The sequence below is a fragment of the Melozone crissalis genome, unplaced genomic scaffold, assembly GCF_028551555.1.
Source record: "Melozone crissalis strain CALT ecotype California unplaced genomic scaffold, PUWL_Pcris_2 ptg000106l_1, whole genome shotgun sequence".
In the NCBI taxonomy this organism is placed as follows: domain Eukaryota; kingdom Metazoa; phylum Chordata; class Aves; order Passeriformes; family Passerellidae; genus Melozone; species Melozone crissalis.
In genome coordinates this window covers 1,978,415-2,004,937 of record NW_026535883.1, presented here as the reverse complement: position 1 = coordinate 2,004,937, position 26,523 = coordinate 1,978,415, and the positions used below count along the sequence as shown (strand labels likewise).

General features: G+C 44.0%; 2 protein-coding genes across 2 annotated transcripts; one reads left to right on the top strand and one right to left on the bottom strand.

Annotated features, from left to right (window-relative positions):
- The first annotated feature begins 584 nt into the window (after positions 1-584).
- Positions 585-13,942, top strand: LOC128947450 (interleukin-17A-like). The gene is made up of 4 exons (XM_054291709.1): positions 585-594; positions 1,728-1,818; positions 12,754-12,993; positions 13,705-13,942. The coding sequence occupies exons 1-4, from the start codon at positions 585-587 to the stop codon at positions 13,940-13,942; spliced, it is 579 nt and encodes a 192-aa protein (XP_054147684.1).
- An 8,668-nt stretch (positions 13,943-22,610) lies between these two features.
- LOC128947504 (interleukin-17F-like) lies at positions 22,611-26,491 on the bottom strand. The gene is made up of 3 exons (XM_054291779.1): positions 26,468-26,491; positions 25,339-25,559; positions 22,611-22,848 (listed from the first exon to the last, which is right to left on the bottom strand). Exons 1-3 carry the CDS (start codon positions 26,489-26,491, stop codon positions 22,611-22,613), a joined length of 483 nt encoding a protein of 160 aa, XP_054147754.1.
- Between the last annotated feature and the right edge of the window lie 32 nt (positions 26,492-26,523).

The following is a 26,523-nucleotide window of genomic DNA, read 5'->3' as shown; positions in this document are numbered from 1 at the left end:
ATCTTCCTTTCTACATCTGATAGTCTCTTCACCTCTGAGGTGATGAAAACCTGCTGCAGTCTGTGGCACTGTGGACTTTATTTAGTTGCCAAAAAGTTTCTCCCAGTGCCCTTGGAGACAGCCTAAGAACGGCTTCCAGTGGCTTTCTTCAGCTCTGTGCTGTGCCCCACCTGCACATCCCACGTGGCTGTCCCAGACAACCTGTGGCTCCTTGGATTGTGCCAGGTGCTCATGTGCTGGCAAACAAAGCCAAACTTCTGTCTGGCCAGCTGAGCCTGTCCCAGCCTTGACTGACTGCATAAACGTGGAGTTTAGCCCTGCAGAGGAATCCCATCCCTTATTTACTTTCTGCAGCTGTTCCCAGCCTGTTGTGCCAGAGCCTGGGATCAGCAGTGGCTCTTCCTGCACAGCACGGGCCAGGATTGAGTTACAGGCACACACACACCGGCAAGGACACAGGAGAAGAAATAACCCAGACACAGGGCAAAGGTTTGGGAAAACTTACAGCCTGTCTGGGGGGTCAAGGCCACTGGTTTAACTCTGTTCTTTCCTCCCTCCTCTACTTGTGTAACCACACCCAGACCATGACAGAAGGTAAAAATTCTCTTTCTTCCCAAATTTTGTCAAGTTTGCAACATTCTAGTGCTGACAGAGCAGAGTATGAAGTGAATTTTGTAACTGGAAGCTTGCAGGAGGTGTTTCCTTGGCAGTAAGGTAGATGTTTCCATAGGGAATATTGAATTTAAGTTGCTGATGCTTCCCTTGCTAATGAATACCCCAACAAGCAAAGAAAAAGTATGAAGCGAGCGTAGGAATCCAGAGGTTACTCAAAATAATATTCCTCCCAACACTCAGCAGTGAGATGACAAAAGAGAATAAGAAAAGAAAAAAGAAAAGAAAAAAGAAAAGATAAAAGAAAAGATAAAAGAAAAGATAAAAGAAAAGATAAAAGAAAAGAAATTAAAAGAAACGAGTGGAGAAGAGAGGAGAAGAGAAGAGGAGAAGAGGAGAAGGAAAGGAAAGGAAAGGAAAAGGAAAGGAAAAGGAAAGGAAAAGGAAAGGAAAAGGAAAAGGAAAGGAAAAGGAAAGCAAAACCTCCTCCTAATCAAAATGTTTTTCAGACAAAAACATGTCAAGTCACTTGGACTGGATGATCTTAGAAGCCTTTTCTGACCTTAACGATCCAACAACTCTAAGTCCCCGGAAAACCACATCCTCATGGAAAGGGGCCTATGCACAGGGCAGGAAAAATGTTGCTTTTGTCCTGTTTGGAAGCTGCCCCACGCCCTGCTGCTCGTGGTTTCTGGCAGCTGTCTCCCTGCTGAGGCTCCAGGTACAGCTGGAGGGCTCAGGGTGGCTCTGGAAAGTGATGCCTGACTGACAACTGGCAGGTGACTCCCCTTCAATGGACAAAGGAGGGGTCTTTCCTCCCTCCCACTTTGCCTTTTTCTCATTATTTAAAAAACTAAAAAGCAGAAAAAGAAAGAGAGGAAGAATAGGGAAAGAGAAAGAAGCTGGAAGGAAAGCGTAGTACGAAGGTGCCGCCATGCAGGGGGGATGGAATGAGACGATCTTTAAGGTCCCTCCCAACACAAAGCATTCCATGGTTCTGTGGAGAGTGGTGAGGTCTCCAAGGTGGTGCCATAAGTGCTGCAGCACCCTGCTGTCCCCGTGAGCAGAGGTCAGTCCCTGTGTCCCTGGTCTCACGTGTCCCATTCCCGTTGCAGGTTGGGAGCAGCGGAGCCGAGCGCGTGCCACAGTCCGGAGCTATGCTCTGCTCTGGCTGGTCAAACGGAACCAAGCCCGTCTTCCTCGGAGGTTTGGTCCCCTTCAACCAGCTATAGCAGTGTGGAAAACACCAAGCCAGCAAAGCTCCGCCTCAGCTCTGCCCCACCAGCCCTTCCTGCTGGATGGATCCGCTGCCGCTCCAAGCGTCTCCAGAGGTGCACCTGGGGATGGGCACCTGGAAAAGTTTGGGATAGGTTTTTGGTTTTCATAAGCATCACTACAAACAGGGCTGCTACAGTATTTCCTTCATCCCTGGAAATGTTCCAGGCCAGGTTGGATGGGGCTTGGAGTGGCCTAGTGGAAGGTGTCCCTGCCCACAGCAGGAGGGTTGGAATGGGATGAGCTTTAAGCTCCCTTCCAACCCAAACCATTCCATGATTACCAGAGGCTCAAAATACCACATACAAAGCTGTTGGCTCTGAAACAGTCAGCAGATTTCTAAATCAATGTGGATCTGCGGAGCCACAACCATCTTTATTCTCTTTCCCTATCAAACCTGCATCCACACCCTACCTTTTGCTTGGACTGACAGTCCAAGTAATCCATGATTAAATTATTAAAAATAATCATAAAGAATATTGGTAATATATTCTTGAAAATCCTCTGTGTGTAAGTGTCTTTTTTACTTATTTAATGCAAGAAGAACCTATAAATAACCATTATCTTCACAGCAAAGGTTTGTGACATCAGTTATCCCATATCCACTCAACCATAACATGCACCAGATCACACATCTCCCATGAGAGGTATCTTCTGAATCTTCCCACCCACACCACACTGCAGCTACTGAAGAAAAACAGCCAAGCAACTTGAAAATGGCTTTGCTGACCTGTTCTCTGAGCCAGGCAATGAATTCTGATCTAAGTTCAGACGTTCAGCTCAGCTGGTTGTTTCCCATCTTCCCCCACCAAAAAAAATTCAAAGCAGTTAATAAATAAATGAACAAATGTGTATCAAAATAAGTTCTTTATATGCGTCATCCATTAAACCATTATTTTTTGCTGGTTGGATAGGGAGGAAAGAGAATGGATGCAGCAGGATGAGGAGTAGCATCACTCTGTTCCAAAGCATTTTGGATCTCTGTTAAGGTCAGGAATTGCGTATCTTCCCAAATGCAATGGAGAACTACTTCATTTTTTTTCAGCAATGTCGTTTGGAAAACCCAGACACACAAAAGGCTCATGAGTCTAGAAGGTTTAGTAAATTCAGGTCAAAAGACAAAATGTTCCAAGGGTAGTGAGGCCCCGGCACAGGGTGCCCAGAGAAGCTGTGGCTGCCCCTGGGTCCCTGGGAGTGTCCAAGGCCAGGCTGGATGGGACTTGGAGCAACCTGGGATAGTGGAAGGTGTCCCTGCCCATGGCAGGGGGTTGGAATGAGATGGGCTTTAAAGTCCCTTCCAATCCAAACCAGTCAATTATTCTATTCCCTTTCACTCCAGATACACAATTAATTCATCCTGGGCAAGGACTCTGTGGTCCCTGACAGTCTATGCATCTTAACCATTGAGATCCCCCATTTCAGTCCTAGATCCCTAGGGGTTTCTAAGCATTTGATGTCAACTGATGTCATTTTTACCTGGGAAAGAGTCAAAGAGGGATTTTTAACACCTCATATCTCACTGCATGTCCTCTCCACACAAGCTGGGTTTGCTCAGCAGAGGACACCTGCGAGCACTGTACTGAGCTGTGGATCCCCAGAGCCTCCCAAGAGTGGACAGAGCAAGCCCCAAATAAAAAGAAAACCCTGAAGAACCAGGATATAAGTGGAAATAGTCCCACAACTTGAAAAGTAAAAGAGATTTCAGCCAACTGTCTTGCCAAGTACCCCAGAGAAATCTTGTCAAAAATATGAGTGGGGAAAAAAGTACCTGTGTCTATTTGCTCAATAACATTAGGAAAATATAATATACAAGACAAGATAGAAATTAAAATTTAGCTTCTTGATATGATGTTCAATCTTGGTAAGCATCCTTTGCATTAGGGTAGTTTGGCAAAGGAAATTCTCCTCATCTTCTGTTCCTCCTGCATTTCAGCAATCATTAAACCTAGATATTCCAGCCAGATATTGCTTAAACTGCATAAATAAGGAACAATAGAAAACACCAACAACTATTAAAAGGAAAGGTTTTTTGAATACTCAAAGCTCATAATTGTGTTTGATGATGACCTGGAATGAACCATCTTGCATCAAGAAGGACCAAAAATCCATTTTCTTGCCCTGTTAAATTATGCTATTAAAAAAAAAAAAAAGTTTGTTTTCTGGTGAATTTATGAACCATTTTGTCCCACCAAAAATGTTTTGGAAAGCAAGAAATAGCACAGAGTGTTGAAATTACCACGGTTCAGCTTTCTCTGCCATGCCATGAGCACAGCAGGACAATCTCACTCCATCCTCTGCCAAGCTCTGTAAGACAGGAGCATCCCTGGGATTTAGTCCTGGCACAGCAGGAATGAAGGGGAGTGTGGACAGCAGCACTTTCATATGTCACACTCAGTGATTGTCTATCACCTTCTCTCATTTCCCTTCATCACTGATAACATGATTTTTTACACTGATTAATTGAAAAAAACCACATTCTTTCTTTGAATTTTATCAGCCAAACAACTATGAGATAACCAGGATCAAAAATTACTAAATTCAGGAAAGAAATAATTCTTAGAAACGACCAATGTTCCCATGTCTTCAGAAGTACAAAAATTGATACAATTTCTGTCTACTTGAGACCCAAAGTCCAAACCCCTTTGGAAACAGCCTTCAGCAATTCTGCATTGAGCAAAGCCCCTGCTCAAGGTAAATGAAAACAAGGGTGCAAATCAAATCCACCTTCAGAACACTCTGCAGAGTGTTTATAGGTGTGAAATAAAGTGCAATTTTATTGGGCATTAATTGCCACAACTGCCAGTTTTCAGGAACCACTTCATTCATCCCAGAAGCCAGTTTTCCCCACATGAAATAAACATATATATGCCTGTATATTTACATTGAAAAGATTCAAAAGGGAAGACTTCTGTAAACTTAATATAATTCACTTCATTATTCCAGTCTTTCAAAAACAGTCACTGACCACACAAAATCAGGGCATCATTATCAAGGAGGATCTCTGGTGATTACTGAGCACCCTAAGAGCAACACTGTTCTCTCCTCTTTCTTTATAATTATTTTCTGAGAAGACCAAGACCCACCTCTTGACCTATCACCATTTATCTGCTCTTCCACCAGCTATATCCAGCTTCGCTCAGGGTGTGAGACCATTTAATCCAGTTTAAAACCTCATTTATTCTCCCCTGAAGGAGCAAAGGTCTCCTGCAAACATGCAGAAAACCTCTGCCAATCTTCCCTTTGCTGCAAACCAAGAAAGAAAATAGGACAGATAAGCAATCACCCTGATTAACATTCTGATTAGCATTCACACCATCACCTGATTAACTCTGCCTGATGCAACTTTATATGGTAAAGCCCTGCTTGAATCCTTTGCAAACCAGCTTCAGGCTGGGATGATGAGACATTTGGGTACTTTGCCTTCCGTGTGTCTCACAAAAGCTGCTTATCAGCCATCAGATGTTGTGCACCACAGAAGCCCTGTGATATCAGGCATCTCTCTCACTGCTGCTGTGCCCAGGGTACCACCTGGGCAGGCAGCAGAGCTGAGTCTCTGAAGGGATGGCAGGAAGGTTTTTACAGGCTTTGGAAGCTGTGGGTGGAGGCAGTAGCAAGAGGATTTCTCTGTGGTGGAAGTGTAGGTACATTTCAGTTTAGCAGTTCAGTCTTCACAGTAAAAAAAAAAAAAAAAAAAAATATATATATATATATACATATATATATATATATAGGAAAATGTGAAAAAAGAGAGAGGAAATTCAGCTACTACAATGGAAGAGCTTTTAGCAATTCCTTAACTGATTAAAGGGAAAACAGTTTGCTTGTAGTTGCACGTGTCAGTCTTGGATATTTATACAATCTTCCACTGCTCAGAACAGAGTGGCTTTCACAGGTAATGTGAAGAGCAATCAGAATATCAACCTCTCATCAGCCATAACTTTTATTTTCTATCCTCCAGAAGCTTATTGCTCTCACCCCATTTGTCTTGTTCCCACTAATCACAGAGTCATTGAATGATTTGAGTTGGAGAAGATCTTTAAAGATCATCCAGTTCCATCCCCTGCCATGGGTGGACACCTTCCACTTATCCCAGGCTGCTCCAAGCCCCATCCAGCCTGGCTTTGGACACTTCCAGGGATCCAGGGGCAGCCACAACTTCTCTGGGCACACCAGGACCTCACAACCCTCACAGGCAACAATTTCTTCCTCATATCCCATCTAAACCTGCCCTCTGCCAGTTTAAAATCATTTACCCTTTTCCCATCATTATCTGCTGTCTCTTTTCTAAAAGACCCCCTAAGCCCTCAAAGGCAACAATCATTCAGAATTGTACATTGGTTGAAACAAAGGACCACAATTCCTTTTCTAGCCCAGCTGGGCTCAGCACAGCCAGTGCAGCCAGAAGAAAAAGAATCAGGGATGGCCCATTCTGCCTGGCACATACCTATTCAATTTGCCCTTGTATCCATCAGCACAGAAGGATCAGGTCTGGTTTTAGGCATTTTAAAGGTTAACATGGGACACAGAGTTTTTGTCACCCACCCATGGTCCCCATCCCACCTTCACAAGGCCACATCTCTGAGGAGGAAACCTTCAGAAGTGCTTATTCTCTGAAATCCCTCCCTGGGATAGTTCTGGAAACTTCATTGCACTGTGGTCAGAATTTGCATATGATTGGAAAAGTGGTGAATTTCCATTACTTGCTTAAAAAACGAAAAAACACCAAACAAGTCAGATTGAACCACAGTGAGGTGAAAGGGCTCAAAAATCAGGATCCTACTGGTGCTTTTATAACTCTCACCAAAACTGCTCTGAGTCACTTATTCTGTAAAAATTTGGATTCTGACACATTCTTGCACCCAAAATGTTGTGGCCAGCAGTGAGTGCTCTGCAAGAAAAAACAGAAAAATAGGAACTTCCCTTCTTAAAAAGAAAAGGTTCTGGAAACATTCAAGATCAGGTTGGATGGGGCTGTGAAAAAGCTGATGTTGTGGAAGATGCTGCTCTTTGCAGGGTGTTGGAGTGACATTTAAAGGTTCTTTCCCACCCAAACTCCTCTGTGATTCTATGATTTTTTTTTTTATTCCATAATGAATGACCAAGATTTTCAGATTTTACCTGGGAGCAGGAAAATGGCTACAGTAGAAATGAGTTTATTTCTGCAGGCTGCCTAATCAGACCTGCCTGGCAACTCTGAGTTTAAGCTCTGGGATGCAGGGATATAGTGGTGAGAAAACAAGTTTTCTGAATTTAATTTGGTTTGGAAGTGGTGAGTGGTGGAACACAAAGTAAGGGCTGGATTTTGGGCAAATAGCACCAACTTCTCAATGCTCCACAAATGTCCCTTTCTTAAAATGTCACTTTGCAGCTCATTTTCTTAAAGGTGGCTTCCCAGCTACTGAGAATCCATTAGATATTAGTCATGCAAAGGACTAATACTGTGGCAGCAACCACAGTTGATGTGAGACTGTGGTCTCCATTAGATGTGCTTGGAAAATTTAGGAATGAAGTAGGAGATGATAATTTCTACTGCACTGCAGTGACTGGGGAGGACAAATACAAATACAGGTGTTTAACAGAGGAAAAAACAGGACTTGTCTCTTCTGCTGTGTCTCCTGCGTAAGAATCAAGGGGTGGGAGATTGGTGCAGTGACTTCATAGAATTGTGGAATGGTTTGGGTTAGAGGGGACCTTTAGAGAACATCCCATTCCAGTCCCTGCCATGGGCAGGGACACTTTCCACTATCCCAGGTTGCTCCAAGGCCTGTCCAGCCTGGTCTTGGACACTGCCAGGGATCCAGGGGCAGCCACAGCTTCTCTGGGCACCCTGTGCCAAGGCCTCACCACCCTCACAGCCAAGAATTCCCTCCCAATATCCCATCCATCCCTGCCCTCTGGCAGTGGGAAGCCATTCTCTGTGTCCTGTCTCTCCATCCTTGTCCCCAGTCCCTCTCCAGCTCTCCTGGAGCCCCATTAGGCTCTGGAAGGGGCTCTGAGGTCTCTCCAGAGCCTTCTCTTCTCCAGGTTTGTGGTGGAAGGATCTTGATCCACTCTATCATTCTCCCTTCCCAGCTGGACAAGGGAGAGAAAATAAGATGGGCAACAACTCCTGGGTTGAGATAAGACAGTTTATGATAACAGAAGTAAAAGTTTGTACACCAGCAAAGAGAAAAAAAGATAATTTTATTCTCTACTTCTCATCATTGAGTGATGTCTGGCCACTTCCTGGGAAGAAAGGCTTCAGCACATGGAGCAGTTGCTCTGGAAGGCAAATGTTGTAAATAACAAATGCACCCCCTTCCTCCTTTTCTTAGCTTTTATCTGAGCTGACATCCCATGGTATGGAATATCCCTTTTGATAACTTGGGGCAGCTGTCCTGGTCGTGTCCCCTCCCAGGTTCTTTCTCAAATTCTGAGTTTCTCACAGATCACCACTGAACTCAGGCTTAGTCTAACCCTAGAAATTACCCCCACAATGCAGAGTGGGTCATGCAATACTTGTATGTATTGCATTGTATTACCTGTATGAAGGGAGACTGCTGCTGTATTTATAGGGATTTATATAATATACTCAAAAGGAAAAAAAAATACATTCTCTCCAGAAAGAAAAAATAAGTGTGTTCCTGCTTGTAAATAAAAACCAATCTTATTTTACAGAAGTATCATAAACTTAACTGATGGCAATTTAAAAAATGTGTAAAGTTTTCTTTTAATTTATAGCAAGTTCAGTCAGGACTCCAGAGCTCCAGCATTTGGATGGTTGCTGTGGCTGCCCCTGGATCCCTGGAAGTGTCCAAGGCCAGGCTGGACAGGGCTGGGAGCAGCCTGGGATGGTGGAATTTGTCCCTGCCCATGGCAAGGGATAAACACCAAAAGAAACTAATTTACCCATGAGCTTTCCCATCTGTTCTTGCCACCCAAACACATCCCAAGGTCAGATTTATACCTGTGTCCTTCTCTGCTCCCAAAGGACTCACCTGGACAGCTCAGCTACCCAGGGTTTAGATGCTGCTGCTCTCAGGGCTGTTTTCTGGGGTATCTTGTATTTCCTTGGTGAATGTCAGGGTTTGTGAGGCTGGCACAAACAGCTGGACTGGATGATACTGGTGTTAAATGGGTGTCTTCCAGCTCAGGGTATTCTGTGATTCTATAAATAAGGAGCAAAACAGCCAAGGACTGCTGGAAGAAAGGTCAGAGGAGTGATCTGGAGTCTTGGATTCACAGAATCACGAGGTTGGAAGAGACCTTCAAGATCATTGAGTCCAACCCATGTCCCAGCCTCAACTAAACCATGGCACCAAGTGCCACATCCAGTCTTTATTTAAACACATCCAGGGATGGTGACTCCACCACCTCCCTGGGCAGCCCATTCCACAACTTGATATTGTTTCAGTAAAAAACTTTTTTCCTAATATCCAGCCTATATTTCTCTTGGTGCAGCTTGAGGCTGTGTCCTCTGGTTCTGTCAGTGCTGCCTGGAGAGAGAGACCAACCCTACCAGGCTACAGCCACCTTTCAGGGAGTTGTAGAGAGTGATGAGGTCACCCCTGAGTCTCCTTTTCTCCAGGCTAAACACCCCCAGCTCCCTCAGTCATTCCTCACAGGGTTTGTGTTCCAAGATGAAGATGAAAAGAAACAGCACAACAAAGTCTGGGACTGGTATGGGTCTCTTTCATCACTGAGATGACAGAGTTTGTCTGAATGAAATTCAGTGCCTCTATTTCAGCATCAAATCTGAATGCAGAGTGGAAAAGACCCAGGACTGTAAAAGCAAAAGCTGTCTCTAGAAATGTATTTGTAGGGAGTTCACCAAAGATCGGGATGGGTACTGATATAACAGGATGGTAACAGCATGATCCTTAAGGTCCCTTCCAACCCAAACCCTTGGATGACCCCTCCTTCCCCCTCCCAGAAGGAAGAAAGCATGCATGGAAGGTGAGGAAGGCTCCTATTAGATTAATGAATAAATTGATTAATTAATTAATTAATTTTTAATTTAATGAATCTTGTACAATTTCACTGATGCTGAGGAGGAGATGCCACAGGGTGGGTCCCTGGGTTTGGTGACACCTGGCTCCTCCTGAGGGTGCTGCTGGGTCTGCAGAGCCACTCTGTGATTCTGAGATAGTCTTTGAGGGAACAAAGTGTCATCAAATGCCAACACACTCAGATTTGGGTGCCTGAGGAATCTCAGCCAGGTAAAGTACTTAAATAGAGAGTACTTAAATAAAGTACTCTCAAGAAAGCTTTCACCAGAGCCAAGAGAAAGAGTAGGTTTCATTTCAAAAGGCTTTTGATAACTTTTAATTTTTTTGTTGTTGTTGTTGTTTCAGGAAGCCTTTTTTAGTGTCCCAGTTTCCTGATCTCTAGCTAAGAGAAAGCTACGTGTCAGAATAAGACAAATCCTTTGGGGTAACTTCTAATCTCATGAGGAAAATATTTTTTTTCTTTTTTTTTTTTTTCCACTTCAGAGCATTAAGAATTACAAAATAATTATTTGGAGCTTGGAAAAATCTTGAAATCAGAAATTTCAAGAGGTACATTTTCTCCTCAGACCTTCATATCTTGCCTACGACAACTTCCAACAAATGCGTTCATGCTCCAATACAAACCATGGAATTTTTTTTTTTTGCTATTGCAATGTTGTGGTGCCACAGCCATGTTCAAATGCTAAACTATTCACCTTTCAGCTGCTTAGGTAACCCAAACCACTGACGCATTTAAGGTAGACAATTTAGGGTTAGGCTGGTTGAACCTGACCTTCCGTTGCCTTGTCAGCTTTCAAAAACGTATTTTGCTTCTAAAATTGGCAATTTAACTGACCCACTTTGAAGGGATATTTCAGTAAATTGCAATAGAGAAAACCCCTTCTGAGGGGACCATTTCCTTTAACCTGCACTTCTCTAACTTGAAGAGGGAAACTGAAATATACATTTAATTTCTGAAACATCAGCATCTTTAAAACAAGCGGATGTAGGTCATGGGTATCCCAGAACCCGCAAACTAAATTCTACCCTTATTTGCATCCTCCTTTGGATGGCACAAGGTGAGTAAAATTTGGACTTAGATATAAATATTAAGCAAATATTAAAAAAATCTGTACCTTCTCCACATCATTTTTATTGAAAAGCCCACTAAAATTACACCTGGGAAATGTTCTGATCAGCAGCTCAAGGATGTTGCATTGACAGTCACTTCGTGGGGCACTTCTGAGCTTCTTGAAACCCACTGTCAGAGCAAAATGATGGGAGTGTTTCCTAAAAAAAGAAATACCAGAGAATAAACTTGATGTTATAGAATCCTAAAATCATAGAATGGTTTGGGTTGGAAGGGACCTTAAATATAATCCAGTTCCACTCCCTGCCATGGGCAGGGACACCTTCCACTATCCCAGGTTTTCCCAGTCCTGTCCAACCTGGCTTTGGACACTCCCAGGGATCCAGGGGCAGCCACAGCCCTCTGGGTTACCTGTGTCTTGTGTCATTTTGCATCTCTCAGCCTTCAAAAAGTTTCCTTGGAACCCCTCTGTCCTCTCCCTAACTTAGGAAATGGATGTTTAACTACATCCACCACACTTCCCAAACTCCTTTCCTTAGGAACAAAACACTGCCTCATAGCACAATAGAAGGAAAATGAAAGCAAAATGCAAAGTTGGCAAGCTCAAAACAAAGTTCACTCATTTTTTTCTCCTATGTGGAGAGTGACTGACTTTTGGGAACTCGCTATCACCAAGCATTCCGATCAACACTGAGATATTACACCTGAGGTTTAATCATTAACAAAAGTAGTTCAGTTCAGAGAAGAATTGAGCTTGAGCAGGGACATTGCTCCTCAGACATCAAGAAAAATTACAGCCCATGAGTAGAATATGAGAGCAATTTGATGGTGGCCAGCTGTCCAACCTCTGCCCAATTCAGGGTGAAAAGACATCGGACCGACCAAGGAGTGAACAGATCCAAATCTGTGCCCGCGACTTTTGGGTTTGATACCTAGGGCATCCCGATTTAAAATCAAACACTTTGCACTTACAAACTTGCAACATTTGTGGTTTTGTCACCATTTGAGTGACATGGCTGAAGGAATGACATCATCTACAGATCTAAGATATATCCTGTATTCCACCTGTGTTAATGGAACCTATGTGCATACACTTCTTAATTTAGGTTATGGTCAGAAACCACACCTCAGGCTGGGGGAAAAAAACACCTACTCCAAATTATTTAGCACAGCCCAGAAACCCTTATAAAAGGTCCAGCAGCAGATGTGCCCAGACACCTCCAGCTCAGCAGAGCCCAGGACAAGGATAAGAAGCAATAAGAGAAGGAAGGAAGATGTCTCCAACTTTTTGCGCTTCTCTGGTAAGAACTTGAATTCTGAGTTTATTTTCCCCCAGTTTGACAGAGGTATATTTAAATTGTAATAGATGGAATAGGGATCTGCACCCACCTTTGAAATGCTTGTTTAAATAATTAATAATTAAAAAACTAAAATGTGAGAATGCTCATGGGGCAGCAATGAGACTGCACATCAGTGACATGGAGCTCCCACAGCATTTTCTGAGGCAAGAAATACATAGAAAACTCAACCTTAGAGTATCTTTCTTTTTGTTACACCCTTTCTGCTATCTTCTGTATTATATTATTTTCTATAATTTAACATTACAATCAGATTTCAGCAACTGGGTGTAAATATAACTGTCAGCACTCTAAGAATCAGTTAATGAGATGAAAAGTGGATGTGACATAAGGCATATTTCTCCATAATTACTCCAACCTGCAGAAGGGGCTTTAGCTACCTGTTAGGCTGACTGTGGATGAATTTCATACCTGTCTTGTGTCCTAAATGTACCAATTCTCTCCAGCTCAGACCCCTGCTCCTTGTGCTGCTGGCCGTGCTGTCAGCCAGCAGTCCTGCCCAGGGGAAGGTGATCAAGCCTGGGCTCAAGCCAGAGAATCTCTTCAAGAAACCATCTGCTGGATGCCTGACCCCAAAAGACTCAAAATTCCCCCAAACTGTGAGAGTCAACCTCAGCATCAGCAGCACGAACCAGGACACCAGTACCAGTCCAGATGTCAGCAGCCGTTCTCTGGCTCCGTGGGATTACAGGTATGATCCCCGTCCCTATGGCCTGGAAAAACACTGGATGCCCTGGCCAAGAAAGTGATTTCATCTCTATTTTCAGTGCTTTACAGTTCAGAAATTTTAGAAATATGGGAGTATCCGTGTCTGTATAATCCTCTTTGAAAGAGAACCAGCACAGAAAGTAGCACAAAAAATCCCACATGGTATAGGCAATATACAGAAGGCAAGGCAAACTACTTTTATAATTTAGTAATTAATTTGTACACTGGGGCAAGCTTTATCTTCTAAAGCTTTTTTATATAAAACATCATTTAAAAACACCTCTGATGGTTAATAATGCACCAAATTCAACAGTGGTTTAACACCAACATTTCACGTCTTGGGGAGGAACTGAAGGATTTGATGGGGGTGAGTTGGAGTAACTTGTAACTTCTTAGTTGGAGTAACACTTTGGAAAGCCCAAATAATTTCTGATAAGTCTTTCAAAGTCACTGCCAGCTCAAAGAATGTCCTTTGCAAAGGCAGTTGCATGCAGGGATACATTTAAAACTATCCAATATCTAGTCTTCACATTTTATTTCGGAAAAACCTGCAGTCATGGAGAATTTTGGAGAACCTGTTGTTCCCCCATAGGCAATACCCCCCAGGATGCACAGGTTCCCAAGCAGGGAGCCCAGAGTCACCCAGACTGTTCTCCCTTTGGGTTCAAACACTCCCTTTGCTGCCACCCCCCAGGATCGACGAGGACCACGACCGCTTCCCGCGGCTGATCGCGGACGCCGAGTGCCGGCACCGCCGCTGCGTCACTCCCGAGGGGCAGCTGGACCACGGCCTCAACTCCGTGCCCATCACGCAGGAGATCCTGGTCCTGCGCAGGGAGCAGAGGGGCTGCCAGCACTCCTACAGGCTGGAGAAGAAAAAAATCACCGTGGGCTGCACCTGTGTCACCCCCTTCGTGCAGCACCAGGCCTGAAGGGAGCTGGAGGTGCAAGGGCGAGGAGCCACGGGGAGCTTCTTGCATGGAAGGGGCCTGATCCAGCGTCCAAAAAGCTGAATCAAGCCATAAAATTTGTTAAGGATACATCAGAATATATTGAAAATTAGGCATCTTGGGTAAAAAATAATGTTTTCCCCCAAAATCTTGAACTTCACAAATTCAGTATCCAGACTTGTCGCAGTCATGACACAAAGCAGAGACCACAAGCAGTCTCAGCTGGCAACTCTTTATTATTGAACATGGCTGACTTTTATACACTTTCTAATTTTTTATGCTTCTTCTACTCTAACTGTTGACTACAATAAGTCAACATAATACTATTAGTGAAAAGTTATAGTGACTTCAACTAACTTTCTGAAAATACTTCATCTAGCTGCAAAGTTCTCTTATCTTTCTTCTCTCAGTCTCCTTAGTTACAGCCTTAGAAAAAAACTCCTTATCAACTTCTTATTTCTCAGCTTCTTCTTGCTCCTTTAGCTAGCAAGCCTGCTGTTAGCCCCTTCTACACAGACTCCTTCATGTGTCAGGTTGAAAAGTAATGGGAACTCTCCCCATCTTTAGTTTACACTTTGAAATGTCTATTTATGTAAGTCTATTTATGCTGGTGGAAAACGTGGTAATAATGTATTATCCTAATATATATTTTTTTAATTATTAAGGTAATTTTTATTTATCTTTATGTAATAAAAAGAAATCAGTGAAAATCTCTTTGGTATTCTCCTTTCTTTCTAAAGAAGTGTTCCTGATAAAGAAGGAAGGATTTCTTCCTGAGTGCAAGAAATCACTCTATCATGACCATAAAAGAGATTTACATGATGTTATATCTTCCAACTCTCTTGATAACATCTACCTCTGCAGCAGTAAATGTAAAGCCCATGGGAAAAAAAAAATAGGGAAAACACTCTTTTACCAATAGAGAAGCTAAGATACCTGGAGGAAAATTATTTATAAAATGGCATCAAAGAGATTCACATTAAAGATTGACAAGGAAAAAAAAAAAGATTTCTGCTGGGTAATTACCCAGTTATACAGCTAATTATCCAGTTGGAAAGGATTTGTAAAGATGGGTTCAACACAACACTTTGAATGCTTCTTTGGGGGGAAAGAAACTCCCTCCCCTAAAACAGCGAGTGCATTTCCCCTGCTGAGCTTTAATTTCACCCCAAAGTCACCTGAATCTCAGCCCAGCCCATTTTCCATGAAGCAGAGACACCACCTGGGTACACTGGGAGAAGCTCATGAGAGTCAGGTGGGTGACTGAAGCAATTAACCACATCTGGCAGATTGCAATCATGATTTTTCTCTGTGTTCATGTCTGTCCAACACGTTTTCAGCCCTTCAAAAGTGGAGCACCCTGACACAGCACTTGAGCCGCGGTTGGATGGCGCTTGCGTGGGTGGGTGTCTGGCACAGCAGGCGGGTTTATTTAAAGCATATTTGGGTTAAAAGTGCCCCAGTGAACATGTTCTGTGGTTCAGAGGGCAAGGCCGGCTGGTGAAGATGTGGATGTTTTGTTTGCTGCTGTCTCTGGGAGGTGTGGCCCTGCTGAGGCACCAGCAAATGCAACAGAAAATACAGAACTTGTAGAGGAACAGAGCTCAGGGCTGAGAGTCTCCAACCAGAGGGAAGCTCCTCTCAGGTGAAAGCATCTTCTCCCGATCCAGCTGTGATCATCCCAACTTTTGCTACTGGGAATTACTCTCTCCAGCTGTTCCAGTGAGCCCAAACCCTCCCTAACCTTCTCCAGGTGGGTCAGCTCCTGTAACCCAAACCCACAGCACAGCCACACCATTCCCTGACCTGGCAGATAAACACTGGGCCCAGGAAACATTGATTAACTCAGGCTGACCACAGTACCTGCAATCACAGCAATGAACTCCTGTCCACATCTTCAGATACCTTCAAACATTGATATAACTTTGCCTAAACATAGGAATCTAGGAGTGTGTGTGATCCTAACTTAGCTAGTTTCTGACCTTATCTCCAGTTATTCTTCCGTAAGCTCTCCTGCAGGTCCTGAAGTTTATTTAACCCAGCTGACAGTCCCACAAGTATTAAGCAAGAATGGCCTTCAAAAAAAAAAAAACAAAAAACCTAAAACAAAAAGCATCAAGGAACACTCATCCTTCAAAGTTTTCAAAGATTTATATAAATATTAGTCCAGGAAGATGGAAACAGAACTGATTCCTTGTCATTTAGATAACCTCTTAATGTCCTATCACTCCTATAAGTTTTGTCAAATGATCTGCAATTAGCCCAAGTAACTTCCAACAGTTAAAATCACAGAAAGTCCAATCCTTTCTTCCCTGGAAGTCATATGCCACTACCTGGATTTGGCACATGTGTAGTGGGGACTGGAAAATGCTGAGAGAGCTATGCTGAGGTGGAAAACCTCAGAACAAGGTCAGAAAGAGCTGACACAGCCGGAGCACGGAAAAGCCAACAGTTTTCTGCTGACTAACTTCACAGATCAGTGTCATCATCATGGAGTGGTTTGGGCTGGAAGGACCTTAAAGGTCATTTAGTTCCAACACCCCTGCCATGGGCAAGGAAATCTTCCACAACTCCAGGTTGCTCCAAGCCCCATCCAACCTGGCCTTAGTGGAGATACACTCCCTTGCAAAAATCCAGCATGGTTTTTGTTAAACCATTTACCAACCCACTAAATCTGAGCCTTAGGACAGAACCACTTTTATTTATTTGGACAACTTTGTGCTCACACCTACAGGCTGATTGGGTGTTCTACATGCTCCTGCAGAAGCATTTAATAGGTTTATTAATAAACTGGATATATAGGGCCAAAGGACTGCTTTCTTTCCTACTGCAAGGAACTCCTGGCACCATCAGCCAAGAGATTTTCCTTCCTGATTTCCTTCCTTGCTGTGTTCAGTTAGAAAGGTGCAGAATAATCCCAAACCATTGCATCCTGACTAGGGTGACCTCATCAGTGTACTTATCCTTCTACAATCAAAAATGACACAATGAGACACCAAAGGAAGTAGAGCTCCTTTTTCACCCATGCACAGCTCTTATCAGTTTGAGGTTCAACAGGTAAAGATTGTTCCTCCTTGTTTTCAAGAGTTTCAGTGCAAATTTCTGCTAATTTGATGCTCTTAAGTGATATTGTCTTTGGAGGGAGCGGGGCGAAATTGCTGCAAAACCCTCTCCCACATAAACGTTTCCAGTCCAGCACTGCTCCCCATCTCAGCTTCATGTCAGTTTGCAAAACCTGAGCAGCAGTGTCTTGGCAATCTGTGAGTAGAACCCAGCAGAAAGGGAAGTTTGAAATTGGATTTTTTGCCAATAATCACGCTCATCATTGCCACCTATCAAAGCAATCTGGATGGAAACCAGATTCTTCTGAAAGGTGCTGCAGATTCAGCTGTAATGAGGGCCAAGAACACAAGTTTCAGAAGTCTGAAATAAAAAGCAACCCTGAAAAATCACAGGGTCAAGTTAGAGAGGAGATAAACCATCTTTATTCATTTACCAGAACTGGAAATCTTGATCATGATACAAATATACTGTGCTTACTAAGAATGCAGATAAACAGAAACATGATGGTACTGATTTTACTCACTCATAGAAAGCTGTGCCCAGAAAACAGCATTCTGTCAGTCTATGAGCCCCAAAGTGCGTCAAACATATTTTTAATATTTTGTTGAAGTTATAAGAAAAGGTAGAAAAGCTGAGCCTCTTTTCTGAAGGAAGAATAAATAAACAATTATGTCAAAAGCAAGAAGGGATTTCTCTGAAGAGCTGAGGACCTGAACCTGCTGCCCCTATCTAGCCCTGGAAGTATGGGGAATAATTAGAAAATATGAAAAATGTTTTTAATCCTAGAATATCCTGATTTGGAAGGGACACAGAAGGATCATTGAAGTCCAGCTCCTGGAACTCCTCTTTGTGAGCAGCAAAGGCAGAAAGTATAGTTTGTGTCTGGTGCTGAGCCTGGCTGGCATCTCCTCAGCTCCTGACAGCCAGCACCAGCCCATCCCATCCCCACCAACAGCTCTGGCTCTGCAGAGTGGTGCCAGACAATCACAGATATTTTAGGCAGATTTGGGATGTTTTTGTCACTGCCTTGCAACAGTGCTGTAGGAAATGCAGAATCAGCCCACTCATTCTTCTAGAGCACAAGGTTAAAAATAATATCAAAGCAGGAAAAGGGAGAAGGAGATGGAGGCAAAAGGAGATTGTGGCATTATAGAATGGTTTGGGTTGGAAAAGACATTAAAGATCATCTCATTCCATCCTCCTGCCATGGGCAGGGACACCTTCCACTATCCCAGGTTACTCCAAGCCCATCCAAACTGGCCTGGACATTTCCAGGGATGGAACAGTCACAGGTTCTCTCTGCCACTGCCTCACCACCCTCACAGGGAAGGTCAAGGAAAGTCTCCTGTTTTGGAGGTGATGCTGACATGGGAGACACCAGGATTCTGGTCTGGTCTCTTGGGCCATCTCCAGAACCTGCAGCTGATACAGAAACTCATCCTATTATCTGTACCCATCATGTTGGCACCAACCCACAGATCCCCACTGAACTGATCAGAAAATTGCTCTTCCAGAGAATTTCTGAACTGATCAGAAAATTGCTGATCACCTTAAAATTTTGCCTGTAATGTCAAACTCCCAATAAACCATGTCAGCTTTCCGGCCATTAATCCTCTGCCTTACCAAACAGATAATTCTTGGTTTTCTCCAACCTTTTTCACTTGCAACCTTTGCATTCTTTACATATTTAATTTTGTAACACTTTTCAAAGCAGCGATTTTTATGGAAAAGGTTGCCATGGTGTCCAGTCCCTTTGAACACTCCCAGGAGCAAGGCCTGAGATACTTCCTGATCAACACATCCACAGGTCACAGCATAGGTCTGGGAGGAGGCATCTACCTGTACTGGGTCACTGCTGTGCCCCCCAGCCCATGGTAATGCAGGGAGCTCTGCACTGTGCTCCATCCAACATCCCACAGGAACTGCCGCACCAGGATCAGCTGCCAGAACACACAGCCAAGGGGGGCAGTGAGCCAAAAACAAGGGCAGGAGGTTAGGAAGAGGAAATCAGAAGAGAAAAGGAATGGGAAAGGCCACAAGGCTCAGACACCAACCTGTGACTGGAGGCTGCTTTAGCCCAACAGGTTACAAGAACACACTGTGGCACTGCTGCTGAACCTCCAGCTGCGTCTTCTCCTCCTCCTGGTAAAACATCCCAGCCCCTGGAGGATGCTCCAAGCCCCATTGCAGAGCCAGAGATGCCCAGCTGGGCACCCAGGGGCCACTGCTGCAAAGGGAACAAACCAAGCAAAGCCTTTAGCAAAAGCTGTGAATTGCACTCACTCTCGGTGCTGATATGACTGTGCTGTTTACAAGAAGCTAAAATTTGTTTGCTGTGTTCTCTGATTCATAAAATCACAGGGTGGTTTATGTTGGAAAGGACCTTAAAGATCATCTAGTTCCAACCCCCAAATTAATAGATTGCTGGCAGCAAAAACCAGCACCCAAAAAATAACCAGGCCTGTATTTACAAGCTGCTGCACTCTAAGAATGATGCCATTAGGAGGAAACAAACCCCACGTACAAGCAATGCCTCCCTGAGTGGTATGTGGTTTGCAGTTGAGAGCTCTGCCTGCAAAACCTCATGACCCATGGGTGAAACTCCCTTAATTAGCCATCTGTGTATTTTCCTAATTAGCCACTTCATTATCCATCCAGTTAGGGCCACTCTTAGGGCAAGCTGGTGGGTGTTTAGGAGCACCAGCACAGGATGAAGCCACGAACCCAGTGTCAAAGTAATTACAATCGAGAGGAGAGATGTAAGGTGGTTTTCTCCCTGAAAAACAAGTGAGGGCAGCCCCAGGAGGCAGGTTTGTGGAGAGAAGTAGGTCAGGAGTAAGAAGCGGGTTGCGATTTCCTGGTCAGTGGTTACTGAGGGAGGAGAGCAGGAGCCGCCTCCCTGGGCTGGCTCTGCACCACAAGAAGAGCTCAGTGGTCATAACGAAACAGCTGCTGCCACAAACGGGGGCAGATGCTCCTGACTGAGCGAGGAGGGCACCCACGGATGGTTGGAGAGGCTCCCGGTGACCCACGGGGCACAGAACACGCCCAACTCAACAAAGAGCACCAGAGGATGAGAGAGCCTGGGTGAGAGATGGGGGAATTCAAAATGCAGTTTATTCCATCCAAGGTGTCACAGCAGCCCAGGGTGGTGGGTGACAGAGCTGTGCCTACAGCTGTCAGCTCCAGCTGCAGACAAGCCTGAAGACTCTTTGGTTTTGGTTACAATGCATTCTATACTTTTCTTTGCTGAGCATCTTAATACAGAAGAACCAATCTATACCTTAACTATTATCTATAGCCTATCATAACTACTGTAATTACCATATTCATGTTACTATTCTCCAATCACAAAAAGTTAGTATGTTACAGTTTAAGATAAAAGTTGTTTTTCATTTTTCTTGTAGTGGAAAATTCTGAGACCTTTTTTCTGCTTGCAACATTGGCAGTCTTGTTTGCCTGTGCTCTCTTTCTGTTTGGTAAAAACATCTGTTTGTGGTGAGTTTATCCTTGGCTCTAAGCCATAAAAACCCCTTCTAACTAGCACACCCTTTGCCTTCTTAGTTATCCACTAAGACTCAGCAATTCTTTTCTTCTATATCAAAACTTGCTTTCATTTCTGTTCCTTCTTCAGATTCTACATTCAAAAAAATCTTTCTGCCAAGCATGCATATCTTTTAAACTTTCTTGTCAAACTTTCATCAATCCCAACAAGAGGAGACATCAGAGAATTGTGAAATCACAAAACTGTGTAATGTTTTGGGTAGGAAGGGAACTCAAAGACCATCTCATTCCATCCCCTGCCACCTTCTGCTATCCCAGGTGGCCCAAAGCCCTGCCCAACCTGGCCTGACTGATTTAGACCCAACAACTCACCTGACCCACCCTGGAGAGGAAACCCAGGGTCTACCTGCACCAGGTGGATCTGATTTAAAGTGGTTTCTATGCAGTCAAAATGAAATACTAGAATGTTTGCATGGGTTTGTCTTGATTTAAATGTAAAAGGAAATGCAGGCTTAAAACCTCCTGTAGCAAAAACCAAACTCAGAAGTCTGAGAGCCTAGCTCTGCTCTGGATAAAAGAGGAGCAATGTCAAAAAAAGCAATATTGCAGAAATTTGATAAAATAGTAGCTAGTTATAGGATCATGGAACATCCTGAGAGACACACAAGGATCACCCAGTCCAGCTCCTGAGCAGTGATCTGTGCAAGGCTGTGCTCCTCATGCAGCTCAGGGAGGGAAAGGGCAATTCCTCATTTCCTAAGGCAGGACACCTCAGCCCAGCAGCAAACCACGCCCTGCAGGTCCAGCTCCTGGTTCCTGGATGTGAGGGATCCTCATCCACCCCTTTAATCCCATCCAGCACCTGTGAATTCCCTGGCTGGGGAGCAGTGAGATGAAGCCATCTGGCATCTCCCTGCATTCCTGCTCAGCCAAACATTCAGCTGGGGTAGCAGAGGGTTATTATAGGGGAGAAAGCTTGCCTGGAGGGGGATAGGACAGACCTTTCCCATCCCAAATTCTCGCTGCAGCCCTGGAATGTGATGTCTCCCGTCTCTTTTCCCACCATCCCTAGAGACCATCTCACAGGTCTAAAATGCCTCATTCCATTGCCACCACTGGCTGCAGAACCTCCCTTCACTGCTTTCAGCCTCTTCTTTGTGTCTTTTCATCTATTTAGGCTGCAAGTTCTCTTCTTCTCTTTCTTACTCATCTTACTGTACAGGAAAATACCTGACCTGTGCCAAAATCTCTCAGTGCTACTGCAGCACAAACCCATTGTCTGTGTCAGTTGTAAGTCCGAACCACCATGAAAAACCATTTTTTAAATAAAATATTATTTTTATTCAGCATATAAGTTATTGAATAAATACATATTAATTTTTTTATACTCTGAGCCCACACAGAATCATAAATACAGCCATAAATAGAAGACATAAATAGAAATATAGACATCTGTTGATTCTTTGCCATTTTAGCACTCAACAAGTGGAATCAATTGCCTCCCAAAATGCTTTGAAATAAATCAATTGCAGCAGTGACATAAACCCAGACTGTGGTGACAACCAGGCCTGGTGGCACCAATGTCTGACTGACACCAGTGAGCAGGGATGGCCAGAGAAGGGAAATGGGATAGGGATGATGAAGGGAGGGAGGAAGGTGCAGGATGAGGAATTTTTTGTGGCAGTGCTGGTGGACAGGTATTCAATTAGAGCAATTTACTGCCAAGGACAATTTCAGAAACTCCAATTCGTTTGATTCACCAAACTGATATAAACCACAATGAAAAATAAGTTTTAAAAAATCACTGCTTTCCCCTCTCACTGCCTAGGGCCACAAAAGAAACTCTTCCTCCCCTCCACCACCAGCTACCAACGATCCCCATCCTGAAACCCATAAATGAACAATATTTCATGATGAAATCCATAAATGAACAGCAAGAATCATGACTTTCAGGAGACAATTTGAAAGGGGAATGACGAGTTAAATTCCTGGAATGCGAGGCGGGCAGCTGTGGGATTCCACCAGAGGGATTTTTATGGGATTTACTCCCTCTTCTCCACACTGCCTGTCCTGATGGCTGCTGCTAGGACTGGTGCTGGATGACGGGGGTGACACAGGTGCAGCCCACGGTGATGATTCTCTTCTCCAGGCGGTAGGAGGGGACGCAGCCGCGCTGCTCCCGCCGCAGCACCAGGATCTGCTGCTGGATGGGCACCGAGTTGAGGCCGTGGTCCTCCTGCCCCTGGGGGGTCACACAGCCCGACAGGCGGCACTGGGCGTCGGCGATCACCCGCGGGAAGCGGTCGGGATCCTCATCCAGCCTGGGAACATGGACACAAAACTGATTTAAGCACTTGTGTTACACTGTTATATTTTTTTGGAAAAGTCTCCTCGCTTGGATTTTTTTCTCCTGGGAAGCTGAGAAGCCTCGGAGAAAAAGGAAAACAATATTGTCCTGGATTGTCAAGCAAATTATATTCTATTTACCATCTGTATTGTGACCGTGTTCGAGGGGTCCGAGGATGAGGGAAGAGATGAGGATCTGACTCCATGTTTCAGAAGGCTGATTTATTATTTTATGATATATATTATATTAAAACTATACTAAAAGAATAGAGGAAAGGATTTCATCAGAAGGCTGGCTAAGAATAGAAAAAGAAGGAATGATAACAAAGGTTTGTGTCTCAGACAGAGAGTCCGAGCCAGCTGGGCTGTGATTGCCCATTACTTAGAAACAGCCAACACGAGCCAATCACAGATCCACCTGTTGCATTCCACAGCAGCAGATAATCATTGTTTACATTTTGTTCTTGAATCCTCTCAGCTTCTCAAGAGGAAAAACCCCAAAGAAAGAATTTTTGATAAAAGATGTCTGTGACACTGTATGGCAGCTGTCTTCTGTTAAGTGGGCAGTTTTCCTTATCTCTTCCATAACTGTGGAGACATCTGATAACAGGCTGTTGAATGTCACTGCATGACTGATAAGAGCTACAGCATCCCATTGTGAAATGTTCCGCCCAGAGGGAGGAGCCAAGCATTGCTACCTGGATATAATCTGGAGATTCTGGAACACCAGCAGTGCTTTCCTCTCTTGGATTTCCCAGAGGAACAGCTGCTCTTTTCCCCTGGATTTTCAGAGGAAGATTACACCCCTTTTCTACAGGATCCCTGCTCCAGCAGAACCACATCTGACACTGCAGGAGGGCTGCAGCCACATTTCCAATTGGGCTGCTACCAACACCCCGACCCCACAGGGTGTCAGGCTGTGTTCTGACTCTGTCAGTGTTGTTTTAGTTTACTGCATTGTTTATCTTTTTATTTTTTTCCCTATTAAAGAATTGTTATTCCCTGCTCCCATATTTTTTGCCTAAGAGCCCCTTAATTTAAAATTTATGACAATTTGGAAAAGAAGGGGGGAAGGGTTTACATTTTCCATTTTAGGGGAGGCTCCTGCCCTCCTTAGCAAATACCTGTCTTTTGAAACCAAGACAAATATTATCTCATTTGCTTCTCCTGTGTTTTGCTGCTTTGGAATGTGGCTGAGGATTGTTTATCCAGCATGTGAAATGTTTTGACTTAATAGCCAATCATGGTTCAGCTGTGTCGAGGCTCTTGAAAGTCTCAAGTTTTTCATCAGCATCTTGTTAAGCCTTCTGTAAGTATCCTTTGTCTATTCTTTAGTATTATTATAGTATAATATAATATATAATATATAATACCATAAAGTAATAAATTAGCCTTCTAAAAACATAAAGTCAAATTCATTGTTCCTCCCCACAACGGGGAACTCCAAAAATACCACACACCTTGATGTTGTGGTTTGGTAGGATCTTCAAGTTTATATCTCTATCATCCGATTTAACCTGTGCTTTCTCACTGTGAGACACAAAGGATTTCCTTATCCTCAGTGGTTTTACAATGATTTCCCAGAAATTGATTCAGCACTGGTAGGGTAATATTGCTGTACCATTTTTTAGGATCTGATGAATGGAGTGGGGCTGGGTTAAATAATACAGAACTCACAACTGGCCTATTCATTTTTGTTTGGGCTTAATTTCAGCATTTGGATGTTTCTTTCTATTAGGAAAATGTGAAATGTAAATGTACTCACATCTTCTTTTCCTAGAGGCATAATTAATTTCATTATTATTTCAACCCCATGCAACACTACAAGCTTGGGGCAGAGGAGTTAGAAAGGTACTCAGAGGAGCTGGGGAATGATCTGGAGCACAAAAAGCAGTGAAGGAGCTGGGGAAGGGGCTCAGCCTGAAGAAAAGGAGGCTCAGGGTCCTTGTGGCTCTGCACAGCTCCCTGACAGGAGGGGACAGCCAGGGGTTCAGGCTCCACTCCCAGGGAACAAGGGACAAGAGGAAACAGCCTCAAGTTGCTCCAGGGGAGGTTTAGATTGGATATTAAGAAAAATTTCTTCCCTGAATTGTTAAGGCCTGGCACAACAGCCCAGGGGGAATCACCATCTCTGGAGGGCTTTAAAAGCCATGTGCATGTGGTCCTTGGGGACATGGGCCAATGGTGACCTTGGCAGTGCTGGGGAATGGTTGGACTCAAAGACCTCAGAGGGCTTTTCCAGCCTCAATGATTCTGTGATTGATAAAGACTGACAAGATGATTAGGAACCATTCCAGTGACAGCCCCTTGCACTGCAAACAGTTTCTCTTGAAGAAATCTCAGCCAACATCAGAACCATATTCATGGGACTCTGGGCATACACTGAGAATGAACCACAGTCACCACAAAACACCATTTGTGGTGTGGCACAGCCCTCACAGTTTAGAGAACACCAGAACAGTTACCTGTAATCCCAAGGAGCGAGAGACCGGTTCCTCACATCATGGATCATCCCAAAGGCTTGGTCTGAGTTGCTGATCCGGATGTCAACGTTCACTGCTGTGGGGAATTTGGGATCCTTTTGGTTCAGGCAACCTTCCCTCAGCCTGGCAGAGGCACCAGCCTTTCTGTGGGGTGAGCTCCTCACAGTGAGGGCTAGAAGCAGCACCAAAACCAGTGATGTGAACTGGGAGAGAGAAAGGCGTTGTTAGTCCTGCCCAGTCAGGAAAGAGAGAGCACAAAGAGCCAAGTCCTGGTTAGACTGGACCATCTTCATACTAATGTTCATGTTAAATGGGCCAGGATGAGTAAATAGCAAAATGATGTTAATAAAACTCATCATAACTGATGCTAAACTCTGATTTAAATTCTGATTCACTGTTGATTCTGCACCAAGAAGAGCATCTGTCAAACAAGCTATGAGGATCCTACTCTGTGGTCACACAGCGCCATCTTTTCATCTAAAAACTGGGGTAAGGACTCAGCTGACCCCTAAGCTTAAAACCTTGCCTAGCCATGGCTTTCTCAGGACAGTAAAAACCGGCCAAACTGGCCACCCACAGCCATCTGCTGGAAATAGCCCTTTTCCCAAGAAAATCTGGGATTCTGGGGCCATTTCCATTAGACAGAGTTGCAGTAAATAATAGAATAATGGAATATCCTACACTGAAAGGGAACCACAAGGATCATTAAGTCCAGTTCCTAAAAAAAAAGACAAAATAAATGCAGGGCTTTTCAGAAAATCACAGGAGCTGACAGTGTTGCAAATGCTACCCAGGTTGGAGTTCAAATTGCATCCACAGTGAAATTTCAGCAGTTTTGATAGCGTTGTCTGCAAAAAGGACTCTGCCAATCCCACATCAGCAGGGCTGATGAGTGAGAGATAAATAAATAATGAGTGATAGATAAATAAATAAATAAGTCCATCACACCCTTGTTGCTCAAGCACCAAGCAGCTGCATCAGAAAAACCCAGCATCCCATTCAGCTCCCAGCAAGACTAAAAGGATTTTCTGCACAAATAAGGAGATCTGCACCCTGCTTTCTCTCTTGCAGCAAATGCATCTTATCCTTTATTTTAGATATAAGTACTTACCCCAGCAGAGCTGCTGAAAGCCATGGTAACCTCCCTGCTGCTTTGGGTGGATGGTA